The sequence below is a fragment of the Haliotis rubra genome, unplaced genomic scaffold (genome assembly GCF_003918875.1).
Source record: "Haliotis rubra isolate DU_JTF1 unplaced genomic scaffold, ASM391887v1 Scf1226, whole genome shotgun sequence".
Classification (NCBI taxonomy): Eukaryota; Metazoa; Mollusca; class Gastropoda; order Lepetellida; family Haliotidae; genus Haliotis; species Haliotis rubra.
The window spans coordinates 198758-226124 of NW_025765144.1; the positions used below are offsets into that span (position 1 = coordinate 198758).

The window sequence follows — 27367 nt, forward strand, 5'->3', positions numbered from 1 at the left end:
CAATACCATGGAGGGTACAGTTAACAAGCGCCTCACACAATATCTTGAAACACAAAATGTACATAATACAACTTATCAGGCTTTCGCAAAAAAAAGGTTTAAAAGGGGCACTTCTAAATTTTGCATCAGCCTTTCTAACAGACGGAGACTTTAAGGTCTCCATAGACCATCAAATCTGATGATATATTCAACAACCTCAGTAAAAACATAAACAAATCCCAGTTTGCCGACAATGGAGCAATATGGGTTAATGAAAACTAGCACTTAACGTGGAACAAACACGCTCAATTCATACAAGAAAAATGCAAGCCAGATCTCAACATTATGAAATACTTATCACATAGTAAATGGGGTAGCAACAAACAAACATTACTACTACTATATAAATCACTCATCAAATCTAAATTACTCTATGGCTGCGAAATATTTCAAGATATGGCACAAACACCAATTCCAAGCACATTCTAACAAACCCCAAATTAATTAAACTACCCATTAAATATCTCATTCATACAAAATGCCCGAGCATGCCCGTATAACAAAGTGGCCACAATAAAGAATGTACTGTATAACTTATTTTGTTTTCCATAAATGCCCGGAGCGTCGAACGCCATAGTGTTAACGCCTAATTACCTCTTACGTAATACCCGAAACATCGAATTTATTTAATTTCAATTTTTGACAGTCCGGGTGGACACCAGTTGTGCCTCCCAATCAGCAAGTAATTTGGAGAAGAGGTTACTTCAAATGTAAATATGCTTCAATGTGGTTAACATTTCACAACCATTTGTTGTGTTTGCATGTTAACTAGTGTGTTCCATTTAATTTATGGCTTGCATTTAAAAAATCAAAGTCAGAAAGTCCCTTTTTCACTTTGGGCAAGGTTTCATTTTTGTGAGTTTGATTTTATTTATATAGCTTGTTTTGTAAAACCGTAAGTAATATATATGGTGCGTTTTTCGCTGTGTAGGAGGTTTGTATTTGCTATAAGCCTGTACGAGAGAAAGAAAGAAAAAGATTCTTTCTAAAGTGCTGCAGGGCATCATTTGAAGTTAAACCCTGTTCACAAGAACAGAAGTAACTGGTTGCACTGTCGTCACTGATTTTGTAATAGAAAACAAATCATGCGCAAAAGTGCTTTCCCTGTGACTAGATTTGTAGCGTATCTGTCAAATTCGTTTGTCCATTTGATACTCTGTAAGATTCCAGCTTTTTCAGAGTAGTAAAATTGCTATATTATGTTGAAATGAAAGTGTTGCGCATAATATAGCACATATATTGCAGCCATTCTTGAGGGAGAGGTAACTTTGACCTTCAAATCACTTTCATCATGTGATCGAAAATTGAACAAATTGTTCCACTTACAAAAATTTACTTCTCCAACTTGCCACTTGATCATTGAAAATTCAACAGTAGCTCCAAGAACGAAAAAGCAAGGAAGGAATCTATAAATGCCAAAAGTTCGCTTTCCTGGCCATTTGTCTATAACAGCTCGAATAAATTGATCGACTGACATTATTACATTGTGTAAACAAGGAATTTGTGCATGGCTAAATGGGCGCGGCCATTTTCTTTTTTAACGCATGCGCATTAGGAGTAATGGCGAATTTCTGCTTTGTAAAGCTATATTTGATTGGATCCTTTGTAATCACTTTAGCCAATCAGTGGTAGTTTGTTAATCGGGCTTCTGTTCGAAACAAAGCCAACATGGAGTGAACTGGCGCTCGCTGAAGCTGGAAAAAAATCTCACTGAAGGTACATCTAGAGGCTCCCGCGGTAAATGCTATTGATCGTCGTTATCTTTAACGCTCTCTTTCCCCGTTGCTCCATCCTTTCGGCTCAGCATCAATGCGATCGCAGAGTAGAGCTGCTTGAAAATTACAGCAAATGTCATATCATCAAAACCTTTTGTAGATCGTCATCATCCGCTGACATTACATTATGGAAGGTTGTTATTTCATGTTCGATTTTTTAAACATCAAAACTGGCACGCTATATCAAACGACAGATTCCCATGTTGTGTTTGCAGGCACTGGTGTTTGGCAGTGGGAACCAAATTTTGATATTTTTCCGTGGTAAATTTGTAGTGTTGCCGAATTTGTCGACACGTTGTAGTGAAATTCTTGCTCGTAGATCTAGGTCTAATCACCCAGTCCTGTGCGACCATGTTAATTAGCATTTGCAGATGAAATTATACATGGAAAATGTATCGAAATTAACGTCGAAATTGTCATTGTTTATGAACAGTACAAGTTAACTTTCATTTTTGGACCATTGTGGGTCAAGTGTGAACTGTCAGATCTAGAATAGCAGAGACTGCCACTGCCACAATTGTGTTTCTGATTTGACATGTCTTGTTCAATTAGATGATCACTTTCCTCTCTGATTTGTAACCCAGTTCCACTTTTTAGTGATTTCAAGCTTTCATATCCCATATTAGATTCTGATTAAAGTAAAATAATCACACTGCATTATTCCAATTTGTACAAAAGAATTCCATGGATATAACTTCTTTAACAGTGAAACGGCTTATTACTCATCTTTTCACCAAATCCTGTGAAGTTCACATTGTCTTGACATCTCTTTGTTGTATTTGTTATGAAAATATGGCAGTTCTATTATGTTAGTGGGCATAAAAAGCTGTGTTGTATCTGTTACTGACATTTTGTGTCAGATGTCATGCATTCTGAGCTTCTACCTTCACTCTGCCTCATATTTTGTACACCTTTTGAACCTGGTAAATCATTTTTCCAATTTCCATTCACTATTATGTTTACTGAAATTTTATCTTACTGTAAAATACTTTTTCAAATGTTTGACGCAGATTGAAATAATATCAATTATTTTAATTTGGGTATCACTGACACTAATTTAAACAGTTACTTTGGAATTATCATTATCCATTATAATTCTAACCATGACTATGTCATACTTGTGGTTGTGGATATCACTGAGTGAGAGTGATGGAAATAGTTCAACACAGACATGGCACATGTCATCATGAGTTTATCATCATGAACAGGTAATACAATGCATATCATCTTTGTGATCATGAGAGGCATGTGATGTAGCCTAGTGGTGAAGGTGTTGGCTTATCAATCAGAAGAGGTGTTCTATTCCCCACATGGATACATTGCATGAAACACATTATCTGGTATTCACCTTGTGTGATTCAGTGTTGTGTGTGACATGCGTCAAGAACACACATTTGTACAGAATGGATGCAGAAAAAATATATACTGCGTTACCACAGAGGCACAGTAAAATTAATCGTGCCAAATTCTTGACAAAAAGTTTAACTTTCTTGTAAATAAATTTATTATTGCTCTTACAGATCAGACCACTACACCATTTCAGTACTTTTCAGGAAACATATTTCCTAAAAAAAACTTTGTAAAATTAGTAATTGGAGGTTCACTGGGCCCCTAGGTTTGTAATTGTTGGTAGAGCTAAAACCCTGGTGATGTTTGAAATGAAGAATTGAGTGTCAACTCTGTTGTTAAAAGATAAACTATGTGTAGGGGATCCATAGATTCAGTGGCATGTTGGTTAAAGCGGTGTTGAATCCTGCTTACTATTCATTGCATGAGGATTCTTTCAGAGCTGACTTAACTGAGGATCATTGTGGTCCCAGCTGTTGTTACAATGTGACAAGTCTTCCACTTATGTATGGGTGACTTCAAGGAAAGAAACTGAAAGCCTATCATGGTCAAAACTGAAACATTGGACAAACGTGAAAATTTGCATCTTGGGGGAAGTGACTTTTGTTATGACAAAGACATATTAGTGTATATAAAAATATTGTTATAATGAACATAAATATGATGTAACATATTTCCAGTTATGGAAAAGAGATTTGTTATTATGAAAAAGGACTCACTATAGCAAAGACAAAGTTGTTATACTAAAAAGAAAAAATATTGATACTTACTCTTAGTTCCAAGACATAAACTACTCATACACATGACAACACACAGATTGGTATTTACAGTATAAGTAAGTTACACTAATTCAAGTCCCCAAATGCAACATCTTTCAGACATGATTGTAAAGCTGGTGGCTCAGGACATAATGACTGATCATTACGACTGTTTCATATTCCTCATATTTTATTTGCAAAAAAATAGAATTGTCTTTTCTTCAGGCTTTCATAAGAATGTACCAGTCTTGGCATCACTGTTTTACTTGATACATACATGTGCTTCCAGTACTCACAAATACAAGGTTTGAGCACAAGATACATTGTTGGATATGTCCCTGCAATTAATGATGTGTAAAGCGCCATTAAACATTTATGCAGCTACATTATCACATCCTGATGGGAATCAACTGTATTACTATCACTATCAGTCGAACAATGCAAAGGAGTGGTTGATATAAAAGCTGGATTCATACTGTTATCTGGTCAAATATAACACATGCATCCTTCACCTTCAGTCGGTGGTCAAACTCCAAACCACATCATATCAAAAGGTGCTTGTTTTCATCATGCTTGGCGCTTGTCATAAAGGGGCTAATGCAAGAGGTGGTCATCTCAGATTCAGTAGTGTGTGTAGGGGTTATCCATGCAGCTTGGTATCTCTTACTCTCTCTGTCATACAAAATACAGCAGCTTTATATCGGAAAAGCAAAATCACATTATTTTTCACCAAACCACTTGTTTGTTAAGTTACAGTGCCTCAGAACCATCCATCCATCATCCATCCAGACAAAAACAAGACATTGCCAACAATAAGCATGAATAGTAGCAGTGTTCACGAATAGCGTCTGACCCTCTGACAAATCTGGCAGATTCGCCAACGGTCTGATAGAAGTCTCAAACTGGCCCCAGTGTCTGACTGTTTGTTTCACAATGACTTTGACTGAAGTTGTTATATGTGACACGTGACACTTGTTTGCTGTTTATAAATCTTATATTTGTTAATAATTTGAATGCCAGTTATAAGAAATGTTCAATCTGAAATGTGTGTTTAATTTCATTCTATGGGTCCTGTGAATTTTCAATGTGTCTGACAGACATCTGAAACTTGCAGGACCCAATGTCCTGTTACTTTGAAACACCATTCGTGAACACTGATAGTAGTCACATTCACAAATACTGTCCACCCTCTAAAGCATTTCATTTTTCCTTATCCTGACTCATGCTAATTATGTCTCCTTCCTCTTGCAAATGATAGTGGAACACTTGAAATCCCTTGAAGCTCCCTTTAAAAAAGCGAACGTAAAATCCCTCACCCAGAGTAGCGTCCCTTCTTCCCTTTGGCACCCTTTTGGTCACCTGACCGACCATGCCTTGTGACTCTCTCCTTCTTCGCCCTTGAGGACGGTTGTGAGAGCACCTGGGTCCCTATACGGCACATATCCTTTTATATTGTCGGACCTTACATCAAAATTATTGCCGTATACGTTTTTTAGGATTATATTCTACATTACGGTTTGAAATTTGTTCTAAATTTCTGTTGTTTGACATGTGTTTTCTTCATGTTTACAATTGATGAAAACTTGTATTCGTTGTAGGTACCGAGTGTCTGCGGCTGACCCTCATTTATTATGTCCTAATTGCATGTTCTTTCAGCTCTCGCTGTAAGTAGTGTGTAAAATTAAATTCGGTTGAATTTAATAATTACCTTATTTTCCATCCATAGATGTGCTGAGGACTGGGTACCTAGGTATTCACAAGTCATGTCTAAATCAAGTGATTGCGCTGATAATCGTGTGTTAACCACTGCTGCAGATATTCATAATTCTAGTGAATCGCTGAACGTTTCTCAGGAGCAGGTCGATGTATCAGGGGTGAACGCCGGAGGCCATAAGAGATCGTCTACTGAGCTGACCTCATCGCAGATGAAGTAGGCCAAATCTTCATCTTCGCAGAAGAAGAAGGCTACTACCATGAAGACTTCAGCGAAGTCTCAGATCAGCTCTACACAGAAGACGAGGTCTTTCTCAGCCCAGATTGTTCCTCCAGAAGAAGCAGATGCTTATGATGATCCACCCATCCTCATACCTGAGGTCACCATCGTCAGCAAGGAGACGAAGCCTGCTTCTACAGCTACATCGACATTGCTATCAGCGCAGACACTGACAGAAGACCTACTTTCAACGCAGACATCGAACGGTTTTACTCCGACATCTCATTCGTCCAGCAGACTACCTCGCCAGCATAGATCTGCAAGATGCGTACCTCCACATCCCGATACATCCTGACTCAAGGAAATACCTAGGTTTCCTGTTCAACGGACAGCACTTCCAATGGAAGGTTCGGCCCCCTGGTTGTTTACTCGAGTAACCAAACCCATCGTCGAGGTCTACGCAGTGCTTTCTATCTGGACGACGGGATTCAAGCTCATGAAGATCCCAGTCAACTCAGACTGCAACTAGACTTCACCATCAGGCTGCTCACTCAACTAGGATGACTATTGAATCTCCTCAAGTCGGAACTGGAGCCGAAACAAGATCTGCAATTCCTAGGAATTCGACTCATCACACCAGTGAATCGTATAGTCGTTCCAGAGGATCGTTGGGTCAAAATACAACAAATGATATCTCAAGCATTCTCTCCGTTGACACTACGTGCTTGGCAAAGCATGCTCTGTCTACTCTCCTCAGCTCAAGACATGACTCGCAGAGGGTGATTACAGTTGCGCCGACTACAAGTATTTGTGAACGCCCACCTAGACAGTCTAGATCCGTTAATACTACCGGACAGCCTGAAACCATATCTCCTATGGTGGACTCGGAAGTCGAATGTTTGCGGAGGGACCTTTTTGTCAGAGCCGGTTTGCAACACGCATCTCTACCTGGATGCCTCCCTATAAGGATGGGGTGCGCACTTCAACAACGAAGTAGCAGCAGGGAAGTGGTCGAGTCAGGATCAGAAGTTACACATCAATCTGTTGGAGATGAAAGCAGTTATCAAGGCTTTACAACATTGGTCCAGCGTACTAAAGAACGCATGACTCATGGTACACACAGACAACTCCACAGTGGCGTTTTACAACAACAAACAAGGGTCAACAAGATCAAAAAGTCTGCTACAACTCAGCTTTCTCCTGTTCAGCATAGTCGATGACCTGAACATCTACATGAAGGCATGCCACATTCCGGGAGCAAAGAATGTCATAGCAGATGCCCTATCTCGTCCACTACAACCATCCCCGACGGAAAGGGTGTTGCATCCAGAAGCATTCCAGTTCATCAGACAGACTTTAGGATCCCCACTAATAGACCTGTTTGCAACAAAGTTCAACAAACAGCTACCAACATTCGTCTCACCGATTCCAGATCCTCAGGCATGGGCAACAGACGCTGTAAGCATCTCATGGGAATGACTAAACGCTTACGCGTTTCCGCCTCCTGCACTACTACCACAAGTACTACAGAAAATCAAGCAGACGACTCGCTGCAACTGATTTTGGTCGCGCCCTGCTGGCCAGCGAGGGTATAGTTTCCCGTCCTCATACAAGAACTCGGAAGTCCAACCCTGAAACTACCAGAGTGGTCGAACCTACTGGTCCATCCACACACCAAGCAAGCTCACGGTAACCCGACACTGTTCCAACTACACATGTGGAGCTTGCCTGAAGACCAGAGGATACTCCGCCAGAGCAGCTAAAGCAGTTACACTAGCTCTACGCAGATCAACTCGCAACTAGTACGACGACAAGTGGCAGAAGTTTGAACAATATGCTAAGAGGAAAGGCTTTACATCGGTGAAAGCAACACATCCTCAAGTGGCGGAATATTTATGTCATCTTCGACAGACGAGACACACTCTCAACGAACTTGGCTGCCCTCAGTACAGTTATCACCATGAAAACGGGTATCAAGCTGACCAAAGTACCAGAGATTCTGGCACTACTACGCTCGTTCAAGTTGGAAGACCAACAAAAGAAATTTAAGGCTCCTGCCTGGGATCTCAACATAGTTCTACAACATCTCACCAGTGATGCCTTCGAACCTCTAGAATGGACATCCTTTGAGCTACTAACTCAGAAAACGCTGTTCCTGATCACCCTAGCAACAGCTGCACGGATGTCAGAAATACATGCTCTGGACTTTGAACGAACACAATTTGAATCAAGACATCGTACATCTGGGACTGAGATGGGATTTTATCGCCAAGAACCAACTGCCCGCTCAGCCTGACAGACAGTTCCACATCCCAGCACTATCTACAGTCCTTGGGCCTCAGGATAGGCAGGAACTATCCTTATGCCCAGTCAGAGCACTTAAAGTCTACTTACAGAGAACTAAAACAAGGAGACGAAAATTCAAGCGCCTATTCATCCCCTTATCTACTGAGAGGCCCACGGAAGTCTCACGGACAACGGTATCGATCTGGATGAGAGCCGTTATACTAAGGGCCTGTAAAGCAGCAGGACTTGAGCCTCCACGAGCCTCCAACCCACATGAAGTCAGAGCCCTGGCGTCAACACTTGCTCTGCATGGACTCTGCTCAATTACAACTATAATGGAGGGCTGCTTTTGGAGATCGAATACAGTGTTTGCCAACCACTACCTCAGAGACATTGCCACTGAAGACGTCTCAGGCATTCACCAGTTTGGGCCACTTGTTGTAGCACAACAACTAACGGTTCCACAAAGGCGCTGAGTAAATCTCACCCCTTTTATCACGTGACTTGTGAAAACAAACGCTCTGGAGAGCAATGGCTATAAGTCCATGCACACATCTATAGTTTGGCATGAAATGCATTTGGACCCGTTTTTTTGTAAATATCTCTTCATCCAATGACCCAATCGATCTCAAACTGTGCAAGTGGATGTTTTGTCAGACAACCTAATCACATTGTAAATCACCGATTTTATGCATTTGTATTAAAGAATCTGTCTATGTAACTGTCAACAAAATAAACCGCAGACTGCTTGCAGAGGGAGGGAGCCAATGACCTGTAACAGCGGCAGTGTTGGGTCATAAAGGTAAATCCACACGAAAATGTCAGGAGAAGTTCCGGAAGAAATCTGACAAGTTGTGGTTCCCCCCCAGACTCATCAGAGAGAAGTTGAAAGAATCTTCAACAGTGCCGTCATAAGTTCTCATGGGAGGTAATACAGGACGTAAATCTACAACTAGGGAATCCAGAACGTGGTCTGATCCACCACCGTTTCCGACGGATTCTGCAAGCATAATTAGCATGAGTCAGGAGAAGGGAAAATATGTAATTTTCTGCTTAAAATTTTTATACTTATCCTGACTCATGAGGTTAGCCCTCCCAACCTCCCCTCTTATGGCACTCTGGATTTCCCTGTAAATCCGGGTGTCTGGCTTTCATACAGAGAGAGTGACAAGGCATGGTCAGGTGACCAAAAGGGCGCCAAAGGGAGGAAGGGACTTTTACGTCCGCTTTTTTAAAGGACACTTCAAGGGATTTCAAGTGTTCCACTATCATTCGCAAGAGGAAGGAGACAAGCATAATTAGCATGAGTCAGGATAAGTATAAAATATCAATTTTAGTCAGAAAATTACATAATTGTCTATTGTCACACCTAGGTTTTTCTCCCCGAAATTCTTGTTTTGCCAGTATTCTTAAAGATAAAAACCAATTTGAATCAGACTCGTTTAATAATTTCAGCGTTTCATATAATTTTGTTTTTATAGCAATGTGTGCCCCAAAAGGTTTCGAGTCCACTGGCCTAACCTCTCTACATTTTGACTAAACACTAGTCAGAATGTTGTTTTAAAGGCTGTTAATAACCTTCTTCATTTTGTCATCAAGCAGTGACCACATCTGAAAACTGTAAACATGATCAGAGGCATTGGTGACCCTACAATTCTCACAAACAGTTGTTTTCATCTGTACTGTCATTATTATAATATCAGTGATTGTGGGTTTAACCAATTTATCCAAATTATAATGCTTGTTGGTTTGTCAGAACCATTTATACATCTGATTTTAATTGAAGTGGAACAAGTTTTCAACCAGTGATGATCAAGCTAAAATAAAAAAATTTTAAAGTTGTGTTCAAGCCAACTTATTCACCAATTTATCAGAAACATCTGCTTGTTAGTTTTACATTTTGAAAATCGATGTTTTGATGTTTTCTGTGAATAGGGTGCCTTAAGAGGTGACAACATATTTGAATAAGGCACAAAAAGATGCCGAGAAGATATTTTTTGTAATTTGATGTATGGATATTGATAGTGTTCATGTGGCACACATTTGATGCTGTAATTTGTTGCAGGTCCCCTATCCCCAAGTTCCGGGCCACACCAGTATTCTCCTACCCAGTATTGGTCACAATAGCAACATGGACGAAAGCGTGCCCATTTTGTGAGTATAAGCTACCTAAGGTTGTGCTATGGTGACATGAGACATGGCATAAACAAACAAATCAAGTCCAGGGCCCCATTTAACAAAGCAATTGTAGCGCTAAGGTGATCTTAACTCAAACTCACATTTTTAGACTTACAACTTTCATAGCGCTACAATCGCTTTGTTAAACGGGCCCCAGGGCATTTGTGAAACAAGCTATTTTAGATGTGATAATTAATATATTTAATGTATGAAATATAGACACAACTGACTTCAATCTGTAAACTGTGTATTTCAATCCAACAGTACAGAACTTCTATCTTCTGTGCCAGATGCCTTTGATTCCTCCAGCAAGGCCATCCCAGTTTTGTCTTTCTGTGATTTCCCCTTCTTTTTTCATTAGCTTTGACTCTTGATAGTATGCATATGGGCTGTAATAGAATATGCTCACCATCCTCAATTATGCTGTGTTGTGTATCTATGAGTGAGTGAGTTTAGTTTACACTGCTTTTAGCAATATTCCAGCAATATCACGGCAGTGGACACCAGAAATGGGCTTCACACATTGTACCCATGTGGGGAATCTAACCCGGGTCTTCGGCGTGACGAGCGAACACCTTAACCAATGGGCTACCCCACCGCCCTTGTATCTTTGACTAATGTATGCCAAGGTTAAAGTGATGAAGTTGCAAGGTGGAAGTGACCAATTCACAAGACCTTGTTCTTTTGTTTGGTTAGAATGAGACTGAAGTTAGTGGTCCAATCAGTTACACTGTCCTTTTTTTATGAAACAAGTGGCGATTATCACTGGCCTTGTTGCATGCCATATACTACTGGAAACACATGGCATTAAAGTCATCCCGTCTCCATCTTTATAAGCAGGAAAACCTATCATAGATAGCAGTCATCTGATTTGAATAAATGTATTGAGGATGAACTCACACCATTCCAAAAGTTTAAAATATACCCAACTTATGTTCGGAATTCTATGCCACGTCATTGATTGGAGATTGTGATGACAGCTCCGAACTGAAGCCAGTGTGTGAAATTTGCGCTGGTCCTGTGGTCCCTGGCTAATAAAAATTCATCAGGACCACTAAAATGATAAGTTTGCAGTGGTCCTGGTGGCCTGTGAATTTTGTATTGATAGTTCAGAAAATCTACAAATGTTACTTTGGACCAGTGAGGTACAGACAGGACCACTAATCATTGTCCACCCACTGGCCCTGAGGTCTTGTGAGAAATTTTGAAATGTTTCTTTCCCTGTGAAATTTGTTTGAAATAAATGGTCAACTGTTTCTCAACAGGGAATGTTTATTAATTTTGTATGCTATATTCAGAAGAATCAAAATTCCAAGCCCATCTTCCTTATCTGTTGTTCCACTGTCTTTATACTTCACTGTCTTCATAATCCTTTGTCACTGTTTTAGCTTCAGTATTTTGTTTCTGTGTAACCCTGTACTTAGCAAGACAACATACTGCAACAAACATCAGTGTTGTTTCTCCTCTGGAGCTCATAAGATTTCTAAAACAATTATTCACTTGGTTTACTACCTTTCCTTTGTCATGTGTATAGTTTTACACCTAGATTCTGTTTTGAAATGCTTTTGTCATTTATAAGAAAATAAGATGTTCAGGTTGAGCATGTTAGACCAAAATAGAACAAGGTATTTTGCTTTTTATTACAACTTTGGCTGTCTGTGTGATTAGTGTTGTATAATCAGAACAGGGTTTTACACTACACGGTAATGTGCTTATAGTAAGCATAGAATGAAATATATATACACAATGATATTTACTGTACCAAATTCTTGCCGGGATTAATAAAGGTAACGTAATCAAAGTTATTATAAAATTGTACAGATCAGTACTCTACTCCATTTCATTACTTTAATGGACCATCATATTTCAACTAAGGTCCCGTGAAATGAGTAATTGGGGACCTCTGTACCCCTGGTTTCGTAGGTAAAGGTAAAACCCTGGTATAAGTATATTGTGGTGTTGGCACTTGTTTCCCAGTGTTTTGCCTCTAGTGTGTATAGTCGTGATTATGCAGTGAGCATTCACCCAACCATGTCAGCAATTTTACATCTATGCGTATGTATTAAGAACTAAAATAAGTTGTTCAAAACAACAGGATCACTTTTAATTTGTTCAACTACATGTTAAAGTTTGTTGCAAGAGGTTAATTAAATAGGAACTTGGTGGTCACAAAGGCTGCTGAAACTGATTCTTTTTGGGGTGGCCATATATAATTTTGTCAATGACAAACATTTCAGAAAATAAGTATCAGTCTGTTTCATAAAACTTCGAAACACTACCATCCTGAACATGGCTCTTGGCATCATACTCAGATTTTACTGAAATATTGACTGTACTCACTTGACCAAAGAGCCTACAACTAGAATTAGAACTAGAGTAATAGTATATGAACATAATAAAGAAATACTTGACAAAAATGTATTTTGTCTTGTTTTATATGTAATGAAAAGGCTACATTGCACATGTGCTCCAGTAATTATGTGGACTGGTATAAACACAGTTATCCACTGATTAAGACAGTTCAGGTGTAATATTGCTGACTAGGCAAAATGTTATTCACTCACTGTATTGATGTAGCATGTGTAGTCTCAGCATGTTTGACGTATACTTATTGCAGTACCCCAGCCCAGTTCCAACTCCCAGCCAGATTCCAACAGATACCCAACCCACTGCCCATGAACATGATGCGGCCGGGGCCTCCCGGCGCTATGGTCAAAGCATACAGTAGTATGATGTTTGACTATTGCAGCACGCCTGCTCAGTTCCAACTCCCTGCGGGGTTCCAGCAGCTCCCTGACTTAATGCCCATCAAACAGGAGCCTCAGGAGCCTCAACCTGCCCAGGACCATCAACCCCCTACCAAATCCAAGGCCAAGAAGAAGAAGGTGAAGAAGGAACCACAAGACAAGTGAGAGAATTTGATAAGGATATATCATGGCATATCTCTATAAGGAATTGTTAATAGGCGATCAGTTTGCTCCTAACTCTCCTTTTGAAATACCGTATACCGGGAAATTTTCAAGGTATTAAAATTTCGAGGTTTGACACCTAAAATTTCGAGGTGATTTAAATTTCGAGGTTTGGGGACCTAAAATATATAAATATTTTAGACAATGTTAATTTCGAGGTTAGAAGAAAGTGGCCAGAAACATCACTTACCGGACCAATACTCACTGAGCTATCGGCAAAACTCCTAGTAGCCAGTGATAACTGCTGTCTGACTGTTATAACAACCGGTATACCAGTCCATGGCAGCAATAATAGTAATGAAAACAAACGTTTGATCCTTTGTTGTGATAAATGGCCCATGAAACACTGTCGGCAGAGTTCAAACATGACTCCATTTTTTCTCAGACGATATTGTTTTCTTAACTAATTATAAACATGTATGCATGGGTCTCTGCTGAAACTATGTTGTTGTTAGAAAGCTGAGAAGTTGAACTCTTTTGTTTACGATAGTTTATACATGTAAGTAGCTTGACTCAAACGTGCCATCGCACGAATAAAAGTTTGTTTCAGTCGATGTCGTTACATTTTGACGAGACAAAATGAGTCTAATAGCCGTTCAGGGTCACTGAACCTTCAGATTAGTTGTAGACAGGCATTACAGAGTTAATGCGCATGTCAGGAAGTCATTGTTTGCCAGCAAAGGTACGAAGTTCGGAAAAGTTCATGGATATAATATTTTCGAGGTTGCGTTTCTAACCTCGAAAACCTCGAAAATTAGATACCTCAAAAATTTCCCGGTATACGGTATGAGCGAAGGGCCAACTTCTTGCTTCTGGTCAGGTTCCCAATTCAATGTGCGCTACGACATGTAAAAACAGAGCCAGTCTCATGCCTTGCTCTGTTACAAATTCATTAAAAAATGCTCATTTAAGGCAAAATGCAAATAAAACTGACATATTTTCAGTGATTGTTAGTTTACAACGGCATCAATTGTTCAATGTCCAAGTTCAATACGACTTGACACGATGGGTGATAATGAGAAAAACGCAATGAAAAATCAGTTTGTCATTTCACGTTTACCATATTTACAACACTAACAGGGTCAATATGGAGATTGAAATTTATTGTGAATATATTGCTTTTTATTTACCGGTATATGATGAAAAATTGGTAAGTTTGCAAGTACCCTTGAAAATATATTTAGTCTAGTATAGCCTCTTCTGTGTCTGAAAAAATAATATTTTCCTCTATATATTCCAAATTTATAAGATTGTATTATATGTAGGTGATGATTGACAATTCATCCATGACTGATTATTTTACGATTTCCTGAACATTGTTTCTCACCCCCCTCAGTAAATATCTGTGTTGTAAAAATTCAAATATGTACGGGCTAACAAAATTCTCGCGCTGCATACAATGCCTTCATATTTTGCGTACCTCATCAGCTTGCAAGCATATAGCCTAATCTGTGATAATACAACAGAGATTTGAGTAGGTATGCAATGAAAATACACTTCAGGTTTAAAAGTGTGATATTCAAACATCTAATGCAAGACTTAAATCGCCAAAACATGACCGAAAATGAACGATCAGCTGATCCCACCACTTAGCTTTGTTTGAACGTTTATCAGGTGAATCATTATCGTAATGTAAGCAATCATGGTCCTCCCTGATGTATCATAGAATCATGGAACAAATAATTCAGGACATAACAATAGATATATCATCTTAAACGAAACGATAAATGAGAATGCTACACTGGTTAATTGTCTATAAGTATACTAATAACACGTACAGCTCACATCATGCATACAACTTCCACTCCCAGTTTAAGGTTTGAAAATTCGGATCAGTACACATAGTGGGTTAGTGAAGGGAAGATAATTTGAATAATGTTGAGCCAATATGATGTTATGAATCATGAATATTGTTGGATGTGTTATTATCTTCAGTTATTAACCTCACCATAACTGAAAAAGGGAATAAAGGGTGTATGCTATTGTTTGTATATTGTTATGTTCATGATGTCCGTGGTGGGAGTAACGTGCTTAAACGTAACCATGTCCTATGAAAATTTCTTGATTTCACCATGTTAACATTGAAGTGCTGGAAATTTATAGACAGATTTTGAAATGCTGGAATGTAAGTAATATCGCTCCAGCTGTAACAAAATTGCTTCTGAAAATTATTACCATCAAGTTTAATGCATTGTAAACTTCTTCTTGCTTACAACTGACAAGAAAGATTGTCTGTTTGGGGTTACATGCATTAATTGGTTTGTGCATTGGGAAAGGTACTGACATGACTGATTTTGATTTTCTCAGGCCACTTTGTTTAGATTCCTATATATACATCCTAGATTTATGATGAAAGATTGATCAAGGGATCTTGACTTCAATTTGTTGGTTAGCGATTCCCTGAAACTGACAGACACATGTTTCTACTGGACACTACTACTTTTTGAAAACTGTGACAGATTATATTTGCTGATTCACTCTGTTTTACTCACACTGATTTTGATTTCTCAGGCCACTTTGTTTAGATTCCTATATATACATCCTAGATTTATGATTTTGATCAAGGGATCTTGACTTCAATTTGTTGGATAGTGTTTCCCTGAAACTGACAGACACATAGGTTAACTTTTTTGACTTTTACTCACATTTTTGTTAATTTGTTTTGTTATTTTTGCATCACATGCACTATGTATGAATAGTTATATGTATTACAATCTGTTCACCAAGTATTGAGACAAATGGCCATTGAAACTGCATTTTTAGTGGCAGATTTCATTCCTTCTTACCTTGCTGGATCAATCGGCATTTCCACCTTGAGTTGAACTGATTTGAAACTTACAAAAAACATGTTAGTTATAGCACCTTTATGATATTAATCCGGCTTAGAATTGGTCCTCTGTAACGATGCTTATCATAAGATGCAACTAACAACATTGGGTGGTCAGACACGCCGACTTGGTTTAGACATATTATATCCATTTGGGTAGATCAATGCTCATGCTGTTAATTATTTGATGACACGATTATTTGCAGATTGCCGCCATACAGCTCAAATATTGCTGAGTGAGGCATTAAACAACAACCAGACCTAATGGTATCAGCTTTGTATAATCACTATGCGTTCATCTCACCAGGTTGGGATCAATCCAGGACTGTTTGCTGCCTACGTTGGACATCATTATGCTGGGCCAGGAAACCACTTCTGTAAGTGCACTGAATGCTCCTGAAACTAAATTTAATCGTATCAACTGAGTAATGAGTGAGAGAGTTTAGTTTTACGCCGCTTTTAGCAATATTCCAGCAATATCGTGATTGGGGACACCAGAAATGGGCTTCACACATTGCACCCATGAGGGGAATCAAACCCAGGTCTTTGGTGTGATGAGTGAATGCTTTACCCACTAGGCTACCCCATCGCCCCTCCATCTACTTAGTACACTGACAGTGTACATTGTAAGGCTGTTATGATTCACTCACATATTCGGTGAATCGAAGCCCTTCATGAATTCAATTCGTTATTCGTGGTCACCAGAACCGAATATTAACGAATATTTACAAAAATTTTTAAGGGAGCATGTTTTACTTGAACCCTTGTTTTCTTTTGGAAAGTGAGATATGCAAGGATTGAATATGTACTAGCAATGCAGTAGCACAAGTCATGTTAGTTTGCCAAGGCCGCACATGGTACTGTCGACTATAACTATTACATACCAAATTTGAGTGTTATGAGATCACTGGTTATTGCTGTGACAAATCAAAACTGTCAACGTGGGCATTCCATATTGTACATCAATCACTTAACTACAATATTGTATTAGTGAATAATTATTCGTATTTGTTACCCAATATTCATGATACGTATCATATTCGCCACATAGTGTATTCGTTGCAGCCCTAGTACATTGTGCTCTCTGGACCAGTTCATAGCATGATAGAGCTGCATGTGTCTCACTCCAGTAATTAGCCATACATCACTGGACTAAATCTGTGTAGATGTAACATCTGATATGAATTTATCTAAGCCCTATCAGAGACAGATGGCATTACAGATCCAAAAACTGCAAGCAATATGATTCACATTTGCATTTGAATTTGAAAGATTGTAATAGGTCTTTTCTCCCCAAAGTCACTCAATCTAGCTCAGTTTTATCTTTTTCAACAAACAATTAACAAAATAAGGAATAAAAAATTCCAGTTAACCAGCCACAGGCGACAAGTTCAAACAAATTTTTGAATAAGATCTGATATTTTACCAATATAAATATCAATGTAAAAAGAACAGAATATGATTGTGCAGATGGAAAATAAATTAACCACAGGATATTTTTAAAAATGTCCACACAACATGATTCTCAAAGCATATATCTGTGGGTGATGCAAATCACATAATGACACATGAGTTTACGCTCGTCTTCCAGGGAAATGTCTGTACCTGTCAGGACTGATCCCAGAACCCATGAATGCTTACCAGGATCACGAACTGCCCAATTTTGGCATTGGCTTCACAAATATTTGTGCTAGGACCACAAGAGGAAGTGCAGATCTGAAGAGGTAAGGGACATAACTCTTTCTCTCTCTTTCTCGGTTTATCTTCTTTGCTTTCCTCATGAATAATACACAGTCGTGAAAAAAGGTTGTTTTCATGCTAATGATTTTATTGAGACTTTGCTGTAATTATTTGTTCCATGCTGTTCAGTAACTCTGGCTAATACAAGATATTTAATGCTGCTTTTGTTTCTAAAAGACTTACCGTAGTACTCCCCACTCACAGACTATGGAGGTTATGAAAGTCAGCTTATAGCCTGGACCCAATACACTTAAGCAAAACAATATTGTGAAAATCCCAGATTTGAGGCAATGGTTTATCAAAATCAACTCCAGATTTAGCTGTTTCACCATTGTGATAATATGACCAGCTTCATATAACCTTGAATAGTTCTTCCCACATCCAAATTTCCTGACACAGAACTGACATTCTGTTTTTATTGTAGGACTGAAATCAAGGAGGGAGCCGGTATACTAAAGGAGAAACTACAGAAATACAAACCAAAGATTGCAGCATTTAATGGAAAAGGTAACTCATCCTGAAGAGAATAGCTTTTACTTTTTGAGCAATCGGTTCAGTTATCCCCTGCCACAAGGTGAGATGTGTTTATCATGCTACATCACTTAACCCTGTGTAATGTGTGTAAAGCTGAATCATTTACCTTAAATTGAGTCTTTAATGCCAGGGGAAAATCATACGGAGATTGATTTGGGCATGAAAGATGATCAGGATGACTGAGTATGGTTTTACATTGCTTTTAGCAATATTCCAGCTTTATCACAGCAGGCGTCACCAAAACTGGGCTTCTCACATTGTACCCATATGTGGAATGGAACCTGGGCCTTTGGCATGACAAGCAAATACTTTAACCTCTGGGCTACCCCAGGTAATCATGGTCATGTTCTGGGAAGCTTTATTGTCCCCCGCCGCAACGCGGAACGGGGGACTATGTATTCAGCAGCGTCCGGCCGTACAGCCGTACGTACGTCCCGATTCTTGTTAACGCGATATCTGATGAACTGTTGTACCCAATGTCTTCAAATTTGTCGACAGCCTACATTGGTAGATTATGCAGACACCAATCGATTTGGGTGACCTTGACCTTATTTTCAAGGTCATAACGACACTTTGACCACTTTTCAAACTCTTGTTAACGCAATATTTCATGGACTGTTGTACCCAATGTCTTCAAATTTGGTGACAGCCTACATTGGGGGATTTCACAGACACCAGTGTATTTAGGTGACCTTGACCGTAGTTTCAAGGTCACCACGACACTTTTAACACTTTTCAAAACGGCATCTCATGGACTGTTGTACCCAATGTCTTCAAATTTGGTGACAGTTTACATTGGGGTATTACACAGACACCAGTTTATTTGGCTGACCTTGACCTTATCGTCAAGGTCACCACGATACTTTGACCGCTTTTTAAAGGCGATATCTCATAAAACATTGCACCCAATGTTTTCAAGTATGTTGACAGCCTACATTGGGTGATTATGCAGACACCAGTCATTTCAGGCATCTTGTATGTGACCCAAAAATAAAAAGTAGTAAATATAGATATTCCATTCTTTAGCGGCTGGGGACATTGCCATATCAGTGGCAAACACTTGTTAAGTACTTGCATCACTTCCTAATGTTTTTTCTGCAGGTATTTATGAGGTGTACTGTGGCCACAAGAACTTCATTCTGGGTAAACAGCCTGAGCCAGTGGAAGGAACAAATACAGTAAGTACTTTGAAGTACTGTGAAGCCTAGTGTTCCCCCTTGGATTCAGAAAGGGTAACTTCGTAGAAAAGGGCAATTTTAACTTACGTTACCATAGGTCTTATGCATATTACCTCAAGCTCCGCTTAAAAGAGATCAGACAGTCGTTGATTCACCATTCTTCTAGAATGGCTGCCTTGTGAATCGACGAGTGTACAAAACCCGAAGTGACGTGATCTCCCCTCCCACGCAACCGCGGTCTATCCAAAAATCACTTTTACTTCAAGCATACTGCGAGTCAGACGGTTTTTGTTTCACTACTTGCTACTTACTGATACTTTCAGCCATTAAAGTTCACGTTTGTATTTGGTATGTATGTTTTATATGTCCTATCTTCTTTGTGTGGGTGAAGAGGAAATAAAAAATAAGTTTTCACCTACCTTGCTGCCTCGTGTCTCTCACTTCGGCAGAGTGTCACTTCGCTTGTGCGGGAGGGGAGATCACGTCACTTTTGTTTCTGTACACTCGTCGATTCACGAGGCAGCCATTCTAGAAGAATGGCGAATCAACAAGTGTGTGATCTCTTTTAAGCGGAGCTTGAGGTAATATGCATAAGACCTATGGTAAGGTAAGTATTTAAATATCTAAAATATTTAGATTTTAGTAACTTCGTAATGTAAAGGGGCATTTTGGTGAGGATTATTGAAAAAAATAACTATATATATATGAAGTCACACTCTTATGATTTTAATTCTCAAGTTCATTTATTACTCTTCTCTCATTCTAATTTAAGAATATTATTTGAAAAAAGTATTTTAAGCCATTGGTCTGTTATCATCTGCATCATGATGAGATAATCATCATCTAAGAAAAATATAACATCTAAGGGATTGCAACAACCATGCTGGTTACATTCTCAACAAGTGGAGACATCAGTCATATACATAATGATTTAGATCTGATCTATGGTTGTATAGTGGACTGGCTATGATGTTATAAGAGGTTATACATTTAGGTAATTATCAAAAGGTTATTATGTGTATAATCCTAAGAATACTTCCTCTATTACTTGAGGATTATCCCTCCCACCATGCAATATCATGTTATATGAGGCACCTAGGATGTGCTATTATTGATAAGGGACATTTTACCCAGTGATGCATATGCAGATGATGTTTGAAGTGAATATTTTCTCTTCCTTTGAATTGGTTGATGGATAGAAGTGAAAAGAAACACACATTGAGAAGGTTTAATCCATTGCACAGGAATAATGACTATGATGTTATGGAGTTAATATTGTTAGAATATAACAGCTATATCTATATCTGTGAAAGCACCCTTGGACCTTACTTGTTGGCATGCAAAGTGTGAACATTGTGGTTTGTTGATTTTCAGCTTAAAAATGTCTATAATATGATGGCCACTTTTTGTATCATCCGCTGTTTCTGGAATATTCCGGAGTATTATTATGACTATAGCTTTTCTCATACATGTTGACACACAGTGGTATGACTTAAGTATTGCTCACAGCTTCTTTGCACTTATTATCTCATCCCAGTAGCAGACTCGTGACTATAAAATTGATAAACAGATGGTTGTTATTCTGTTCATAAATATCACTCCACATATTGAACTGAACCATTTTCCCAACAATATGTGATTTTCATACATGAAACATAATGCTATGTCCATTGTTGTCAGATGGTATATGTGATGCCCTCGTCCAGTGCTCGATGTGCTCAGCTGCCAAGAGCTGTTGACAAAGTCCCTTTCTACCTGGCCTTGAAGAAGCTGAGGGACTACTTGCGAGGAGACCAACCGATCCTTGATGAGTCTGAAGTGTGTTTTCCGAACCTGGAACTCAAGATTAAAACTGAGCCCAAAGTTGAACTTGATGCCGATGGCCAACCTATCAAAACTGAGCCAAAACCAAAAGCTGAAGCAAAATCCAAATCCAAAGGCAAGAAAAGTAAAGCCCAAAGTCAATCCCAAACTAGTCAGCCCCAGAACATTCCAGTACCAACTAGTCATGGCCAGACGGCCAATGGGATGTGGTCTGCAGTGAAGCAAGAGAAGCCGTATGATCCAAGTGAGTATGGCGGGCAGCCCTACGGCACTCCGATATCTGCTGCTTGTTCTGTTCCCTTGTCCACTCAAATGATGCCAGTGTACCAAAACGCCCACATATACTCCCAGCCAAATGGGCAGAGTAGCGCACAGGGTCAAATAACCATCCACAATGGCACAAAATCCACACCTCAAGATGCTATGGGAAGGACTGTACCAAACACAACAGCAGTTTTCTACCCGGGGTCAGCGCAGCCGATGTACCAAGGGCAGATGTACTCCCAGGGGTCTTTCTTACAGCAGTTACAGGAACCCAACCTGTCCAATGACACAAACTCACAGACCTGGCAGTATCCCTCCTTCTCTGCCAATCAAATCCTGGATGACAACTCAGCCAATAAGACGACAGAAGGCAATGATTCATCTCAAGTTGTCCAGATCAAAACAGAACCTGAGGATTATGGCTATACTGAGATTCCTTTCAATAGCATGTAGCAGTTTGTCATCCTGTCATTGTGTACACTGATCATACAAATATGTCTGTCAGTTCACGAGATGGCGTACAGCTCAGGGTGTTTTGCAAAACCCATCATCGTGCTACGACTGGTGTAACTGAAACCTTCAGGTGTAATGTCAGATTTCAAAGCTCCATATCACTAGTGATTATTTGGAATTGATCCTGAAAAACATCTTTCCATATCATCATGGTGACTATGTCAAATATCCAGTAAAATACTGACAGCAAGGATCTATCTGGACCTGCTAGCAGACTGATATCTAACCCCAGTCTGCTAAAAATGTCAGTTAAAAATCTTAAATTTGAATGAAATTATTTCCATCTGCTGTTTTCATAGATTTAAAATAAATAATTTTATGGTTATATTTTTCAAATAGGACCTGTTTTTCACTGAAACGGGACCAATAAATTGCAAAGTTTTTAATACTCTGTTTTATATCGCTTCTGTAAATACACACTCAAAATACAAAATTCTCTGAATTTAAGAAATTTTGAAGAAATCCCACTTTTAAACAAAGTAACATTTGTTTCCCCTGCTTTGGCTACCATGGATACATAGCTTAAGATCCTGCATAAATCCCTGACAGGCTTAAGGTTGTGAAAAAGATGCAGGCTTTGTTTGAGATTCCAGACGTCCAGCCATCAGCGGCACATGTCTTTGAGTGAAAGTTGTTGTAAACCTGAAAAAAAGTGCATATTTCTCAAAAAATTCTTGGCATATGTTAAATATTGATAGACCATAGACATGGAAGTAGATAGAAATCTGACCTTGCACCATTACAGATGGACTTCTGACAGACTGCTATGGAGAAAAGGGCCTTGATATGTTTGCATAGATTCGTGAGAGATTAGTGTTTTCTTATATCCTCCTGTTAATAATCATGTTCCATGTAATTGATCTCATGTGAGGCATTACTGTCCAAAGTTTGTCAGAAGGTGCAACAGAACAAACCATTATGACTTTTACATTTTCACACTCTATGCCGAGGCAAGTCTAGGAAATATCAAGCATTAATATACATGTGAGTGTCTGACCTCTCACATTCAACTCAGTCAACTTGAAGATGCCTAAAGCATTTGTTCTCTTAAACATGTTGAAAGGATGGTTTTTCCATTCACTACCACTGGGAAGACTTGATCTGCAATTTGAACCAGTGCTGAACTGACCTCGATGTATTTGTATTTTTTTTCACAGTGCTGTTGTGGTTACCATGGTTACTGGGGTGTGGAAAAAGTGAATTATTTAGTTTGATTTTTTAGTTAACTCTTGAGCTGAAACATCCATGGGTCTGACCTATATATTTTACAATGATCTCTTCTCAATATAACATACTGATCACAACACCACTTTGAATGAAGAAAGTGTTTTATGTGTAAAGTTCCTGTTATTTTGAAGAACACATCAGTGTACAATGATATGACCATGTTATGTTGACTAAATATGATAAAGAATATTTAATGAAATAAATACAGAATGATGTATTGTAAAAACTGGTTGGTCAAGACCCTATTAATCTATTGTACAATTAACGTTGGGAACACAAACATGAAAGTGGTATAGTTTCCATGATTTTTTAATCTGTAAGTTAGCAAATTAAGATGAATTCCTTGCGAACACTGGTATCTGGTTTAATAGAGTAATTTGAGGATATTTTGTACTTGCTTTAAAAGAAGTGAGTATGCTTTTCAATTTTCTGCCCCTTTTACAAGTTCTATAACACTGCACTCTTCAAACATTGGAGATTATTTTCATGGTAACAGGAATAATTGTGTTTGTGACATAAACTTGAAGTCAGCAATTTTGTACTCAAACGTTGGCATGCTTTATGCATTTTATTGAATGGTCAAGGTCAACAAAGAACTGGCAAACAGTAAGTTTACACCATGAACACCAGTTTTTCATATCATGATTTGTGAATATAAATTGTTAATAACCTGTGAGTTAATTGGTGATATTCTCCAAGTGATTTACCAATGACCCCATACTATATGAATGTTTGGTGAAACCCAGCAATATTATCAAACCACTATTTCCACTATTTAGTCTAAGCATGGTTTGACAACAATATGTCTTACAAGCCCCAAGTTTCTTTTGGTTCCATACACTTGTGACTTTGAGAATATCATTTTAGATTGTGCTTACTTTTCTTGCAATGGCAATATGTTGAAAAGCATTTCAATTTGTCCATATATCAAATTCATGGTTCATTGCTTGAAGATACATTAATCATTGTATTTATATTTGCTCACATTGTTACCATGGTTACCAGGGCACTGTTCATTTTATCTACAAAAACAAACTTTGTACTCAATATTCTTAGGAAAAGAGGTACATGAGGCTGGGTGACATGGAAAGGATCCACTGATTGTAGGATCTTTTTGCTTAAAAGTCACATCTCATGAATTGCACAGAAATGGTATGTATCTAAGACCTGCCTCATTTAAACTCACTGCCGAAAACCATTATATCCTTTTAAAGTTTCAAAGTATGAGTAGTATATACAATGGGGGTTCTGGATCACTTTCAACCAAAGCCTCTGCAAAGCCTTATTTCACAAGTAAGGCTTTTTTATAGTAGGGGTAATGGTAGCAAGAGCTAAGGGCCCGACCAAAGCCTTACTTGTGAAATAAGGCTTTGCAGAGGCTTTGGTTGAAAGTGATCCAGAACCCCCATTGTATATACTACTGTATGCCCTGGTAACCAGACATCTAGAGAGCGGACAGACATGTTCAACATTTCTTCATTTTCCGTCAATATGTATAGTGTATATACATCACAAAATGAATTGTTCAGACGCTGTTGTAATTTGATGGATATTGTAATGATTTTTTAAAGTGTAAAATTTACTGCTGTAAGTTGTTTATGTATTTTTTGGCATGTGTTGTCTGATTTTATGATTTTGTTGACTTTAAAAGTAAACTGTAATTAGAAATATTAGTAGTCTTTATATTGGAATTGTGCAACTCAGCTACAATTATGTTTTTACCTTGCTGGTTGATATCTGTTTGGTTAAGCAATGATCTGTAAACTACATTATGGCCTAATGAGGTATTTTATTGTTTTCATATATTTAAGATCAGTTTACTGACTTAATCAAAATTAGAATCAATATTGTTAGAGAACAACCACTGTTAGCTATAGCTACTAGTTTTGTTGTTTTATGAAGAAAATGGACATTTTAATGAAGCATTTCAGCTGTTTTAAGACAAGTGGCATTATCATTTGCTTAGAATTGTCAAAATATTTGTCACATGTGCTAGCTAATCACCAGTGTATTGCAGTTATTTCCCTGTATAATATGATAAAGTTAGAGAGACAAGTTTACAGCTGAATCTATGCCGTGGCACTATGAAGATAACTCACAACTGACTGGGTGTGTTTTGATGCAAGCATGACCCATGTTTAGTTTAGACCATTTCAAGAAGAACACTTCATGTTTCTATATACTAACCAATGTCCAGGTATTTTATATGTCACAGTTTACAATTTGTGGTTGTGTTGGGTGCTTTTAATGAAAGTTGTTGAAGTGAAACTTACGGAACAAATCTATGACTGAATTGATTCACTGTTTAGGACTGCTACAACACGTCCACTACACTACTATAGAGAGACATCCATTACTCATTTGCTTATACTTTGGCAAGTTGTTACTGATAGACAGGATCAATTAGATTTTTGGGTTGGTCGTAAAGGGAGAGAGTCTGGGCACGTCACATGGTACGTTTGTGCGGGAAAGAGGAAGGGAGGTAACTCGTGGGTGAGTATTGTACGTCCGCTTCGGGAACTTCAAGGGATTCAAGTGTTCCACTACCATTCGAAAGGGAAAGGGAGATAAGCAAAGGGAAAGGGAGATAAGCAAAGATCATAAGTATAAAACTTCATCAAAATTTAATACATCACCTTTCTGTGATATTCCAGTAAAAGAAATAGTGTTACATGAATACTTCCTACAGTTCTTTACCATATGTTTAATGTATGAGTGATGCATATAATGTTGACATCACAATATATGTTGACGGTGAGTCAAATCTGGCCAAGGATTGAAAAGGAACATTGTCCTTTAGACAGCTGTCTATTTGACTTCAGGGTAGCCAGACATCATCAGTATAAAGTACATCAGAAAATCTTACCTGGTTTTGGCATGGTTCCATGAGGGTGTCTATCCCCATCTAAGCTTAAACTTTATTCTTCCTGTAATATTACTTCAAGCAAAGGAAATAGGTACACAAACAGTACAAGTAAGGACTGTTACAACTGTCAATTTCCACATGAAAACCCATTATTTATACTGTGATTTAAGCTGTGTACTTGATGGTGTACATAGTGCCTTCTTTGTCCTAGAGCAGAACATGTATGCTTGCTTCAATGCAGATGCAAGAAATACAGTAGTCTGTAATAAAGCAGTGACTATTACTTGTAATTTGAGGGAAGTGAAGATTTTTCTGTATTCAGAAGGAGTATTTGTTTCAGATCGTATAAAGATAACTGTCTTAATTCAATATGTATTTATTTCCTTGCTTGTTTTGTCTTCCAAAGTTATTGTGTCTTGCCAAAATTTAGGGTGACCGATTTTGTTAAGAACCAACTATGGCCAGTTTTGATCCTTAAAGATATAAGTTGTTGTATATTTAATGCACATATACTACAAGACATTTATAGTAAGGACAAGAATAGTTATCTTTAGTGAAAGGTGTGGTCCTTGGCAAATGTAGTGTACACTGCTGTGTACTGTTTAAGTTGCATTTCAGTCCATGTACACTAGTGATACCATGGTGACATTTCCTGAAATGAAATCATGTTGCGCATGACATTTCATACTTTTATACTGCAAACTGAAATCAGTGCAATATTTTTTAATGCAACTACATGATCATTTATCTCACTATTGTGCCACACCTTGGCTAGGAATTATAATTGTGTTTGACTTGTGTAGCTCATCAAAGCAGTTTTGGTGTGACAATAGTGTAAGTCGACAAAAGAGTGAAGGCGATACAAGTATCATATGTTTACGATAGCTTTGGAACTTGTGTCCAACTTGATCCTTAAAAGGATCACAGAATTTGGCTATTGTATGTCCATCTTCTCCACCAGGGTTTGAAATTAAGGGGAACCTAGGGTCCTTGAGATTTCCTCCTATTTGAATAAAATTCAATCATGTTTTATTTCGAACACTGTACAGTATAGATCAACCAACAGCTGTGGCACTGGGAATGACCCAGACCAGTAGCGACGAAGTGGG

General features: G+C 38.5%; 1 protein-coding gene across 1 annotated transcript; it reads left to right on the forward strand.

Annotated features, from left to right (window-relative positions):
* Positions 1 to 7: 7 nt before the first annotated feature.
* Positions 8 to 22497, forward strand: LOC124266004 (G/T mismatch-specific thymine DNA glycosylase-like). The gene is made up of 7 exons (XM_046700820.1): positions 8 to 14; positions 2186 to 2235; positions 16420 to 16489; positions 17704 to 17836; positions 18277 to 18359; positions 19488 to 19564; positions 21245 to 22497. Exons 1-7 carry the CDS (start codon positions 8 to 10, stop codon positions 22103 to 22105), a joined length of 1281 nt encoding a protein of 426 aa, XP_046556776.1. The 3' UTR covers positions 22106 to 22497.
* The last annotated feature ends 4870 nt before the right edge of the window (positions 22498 to 27367 follow it).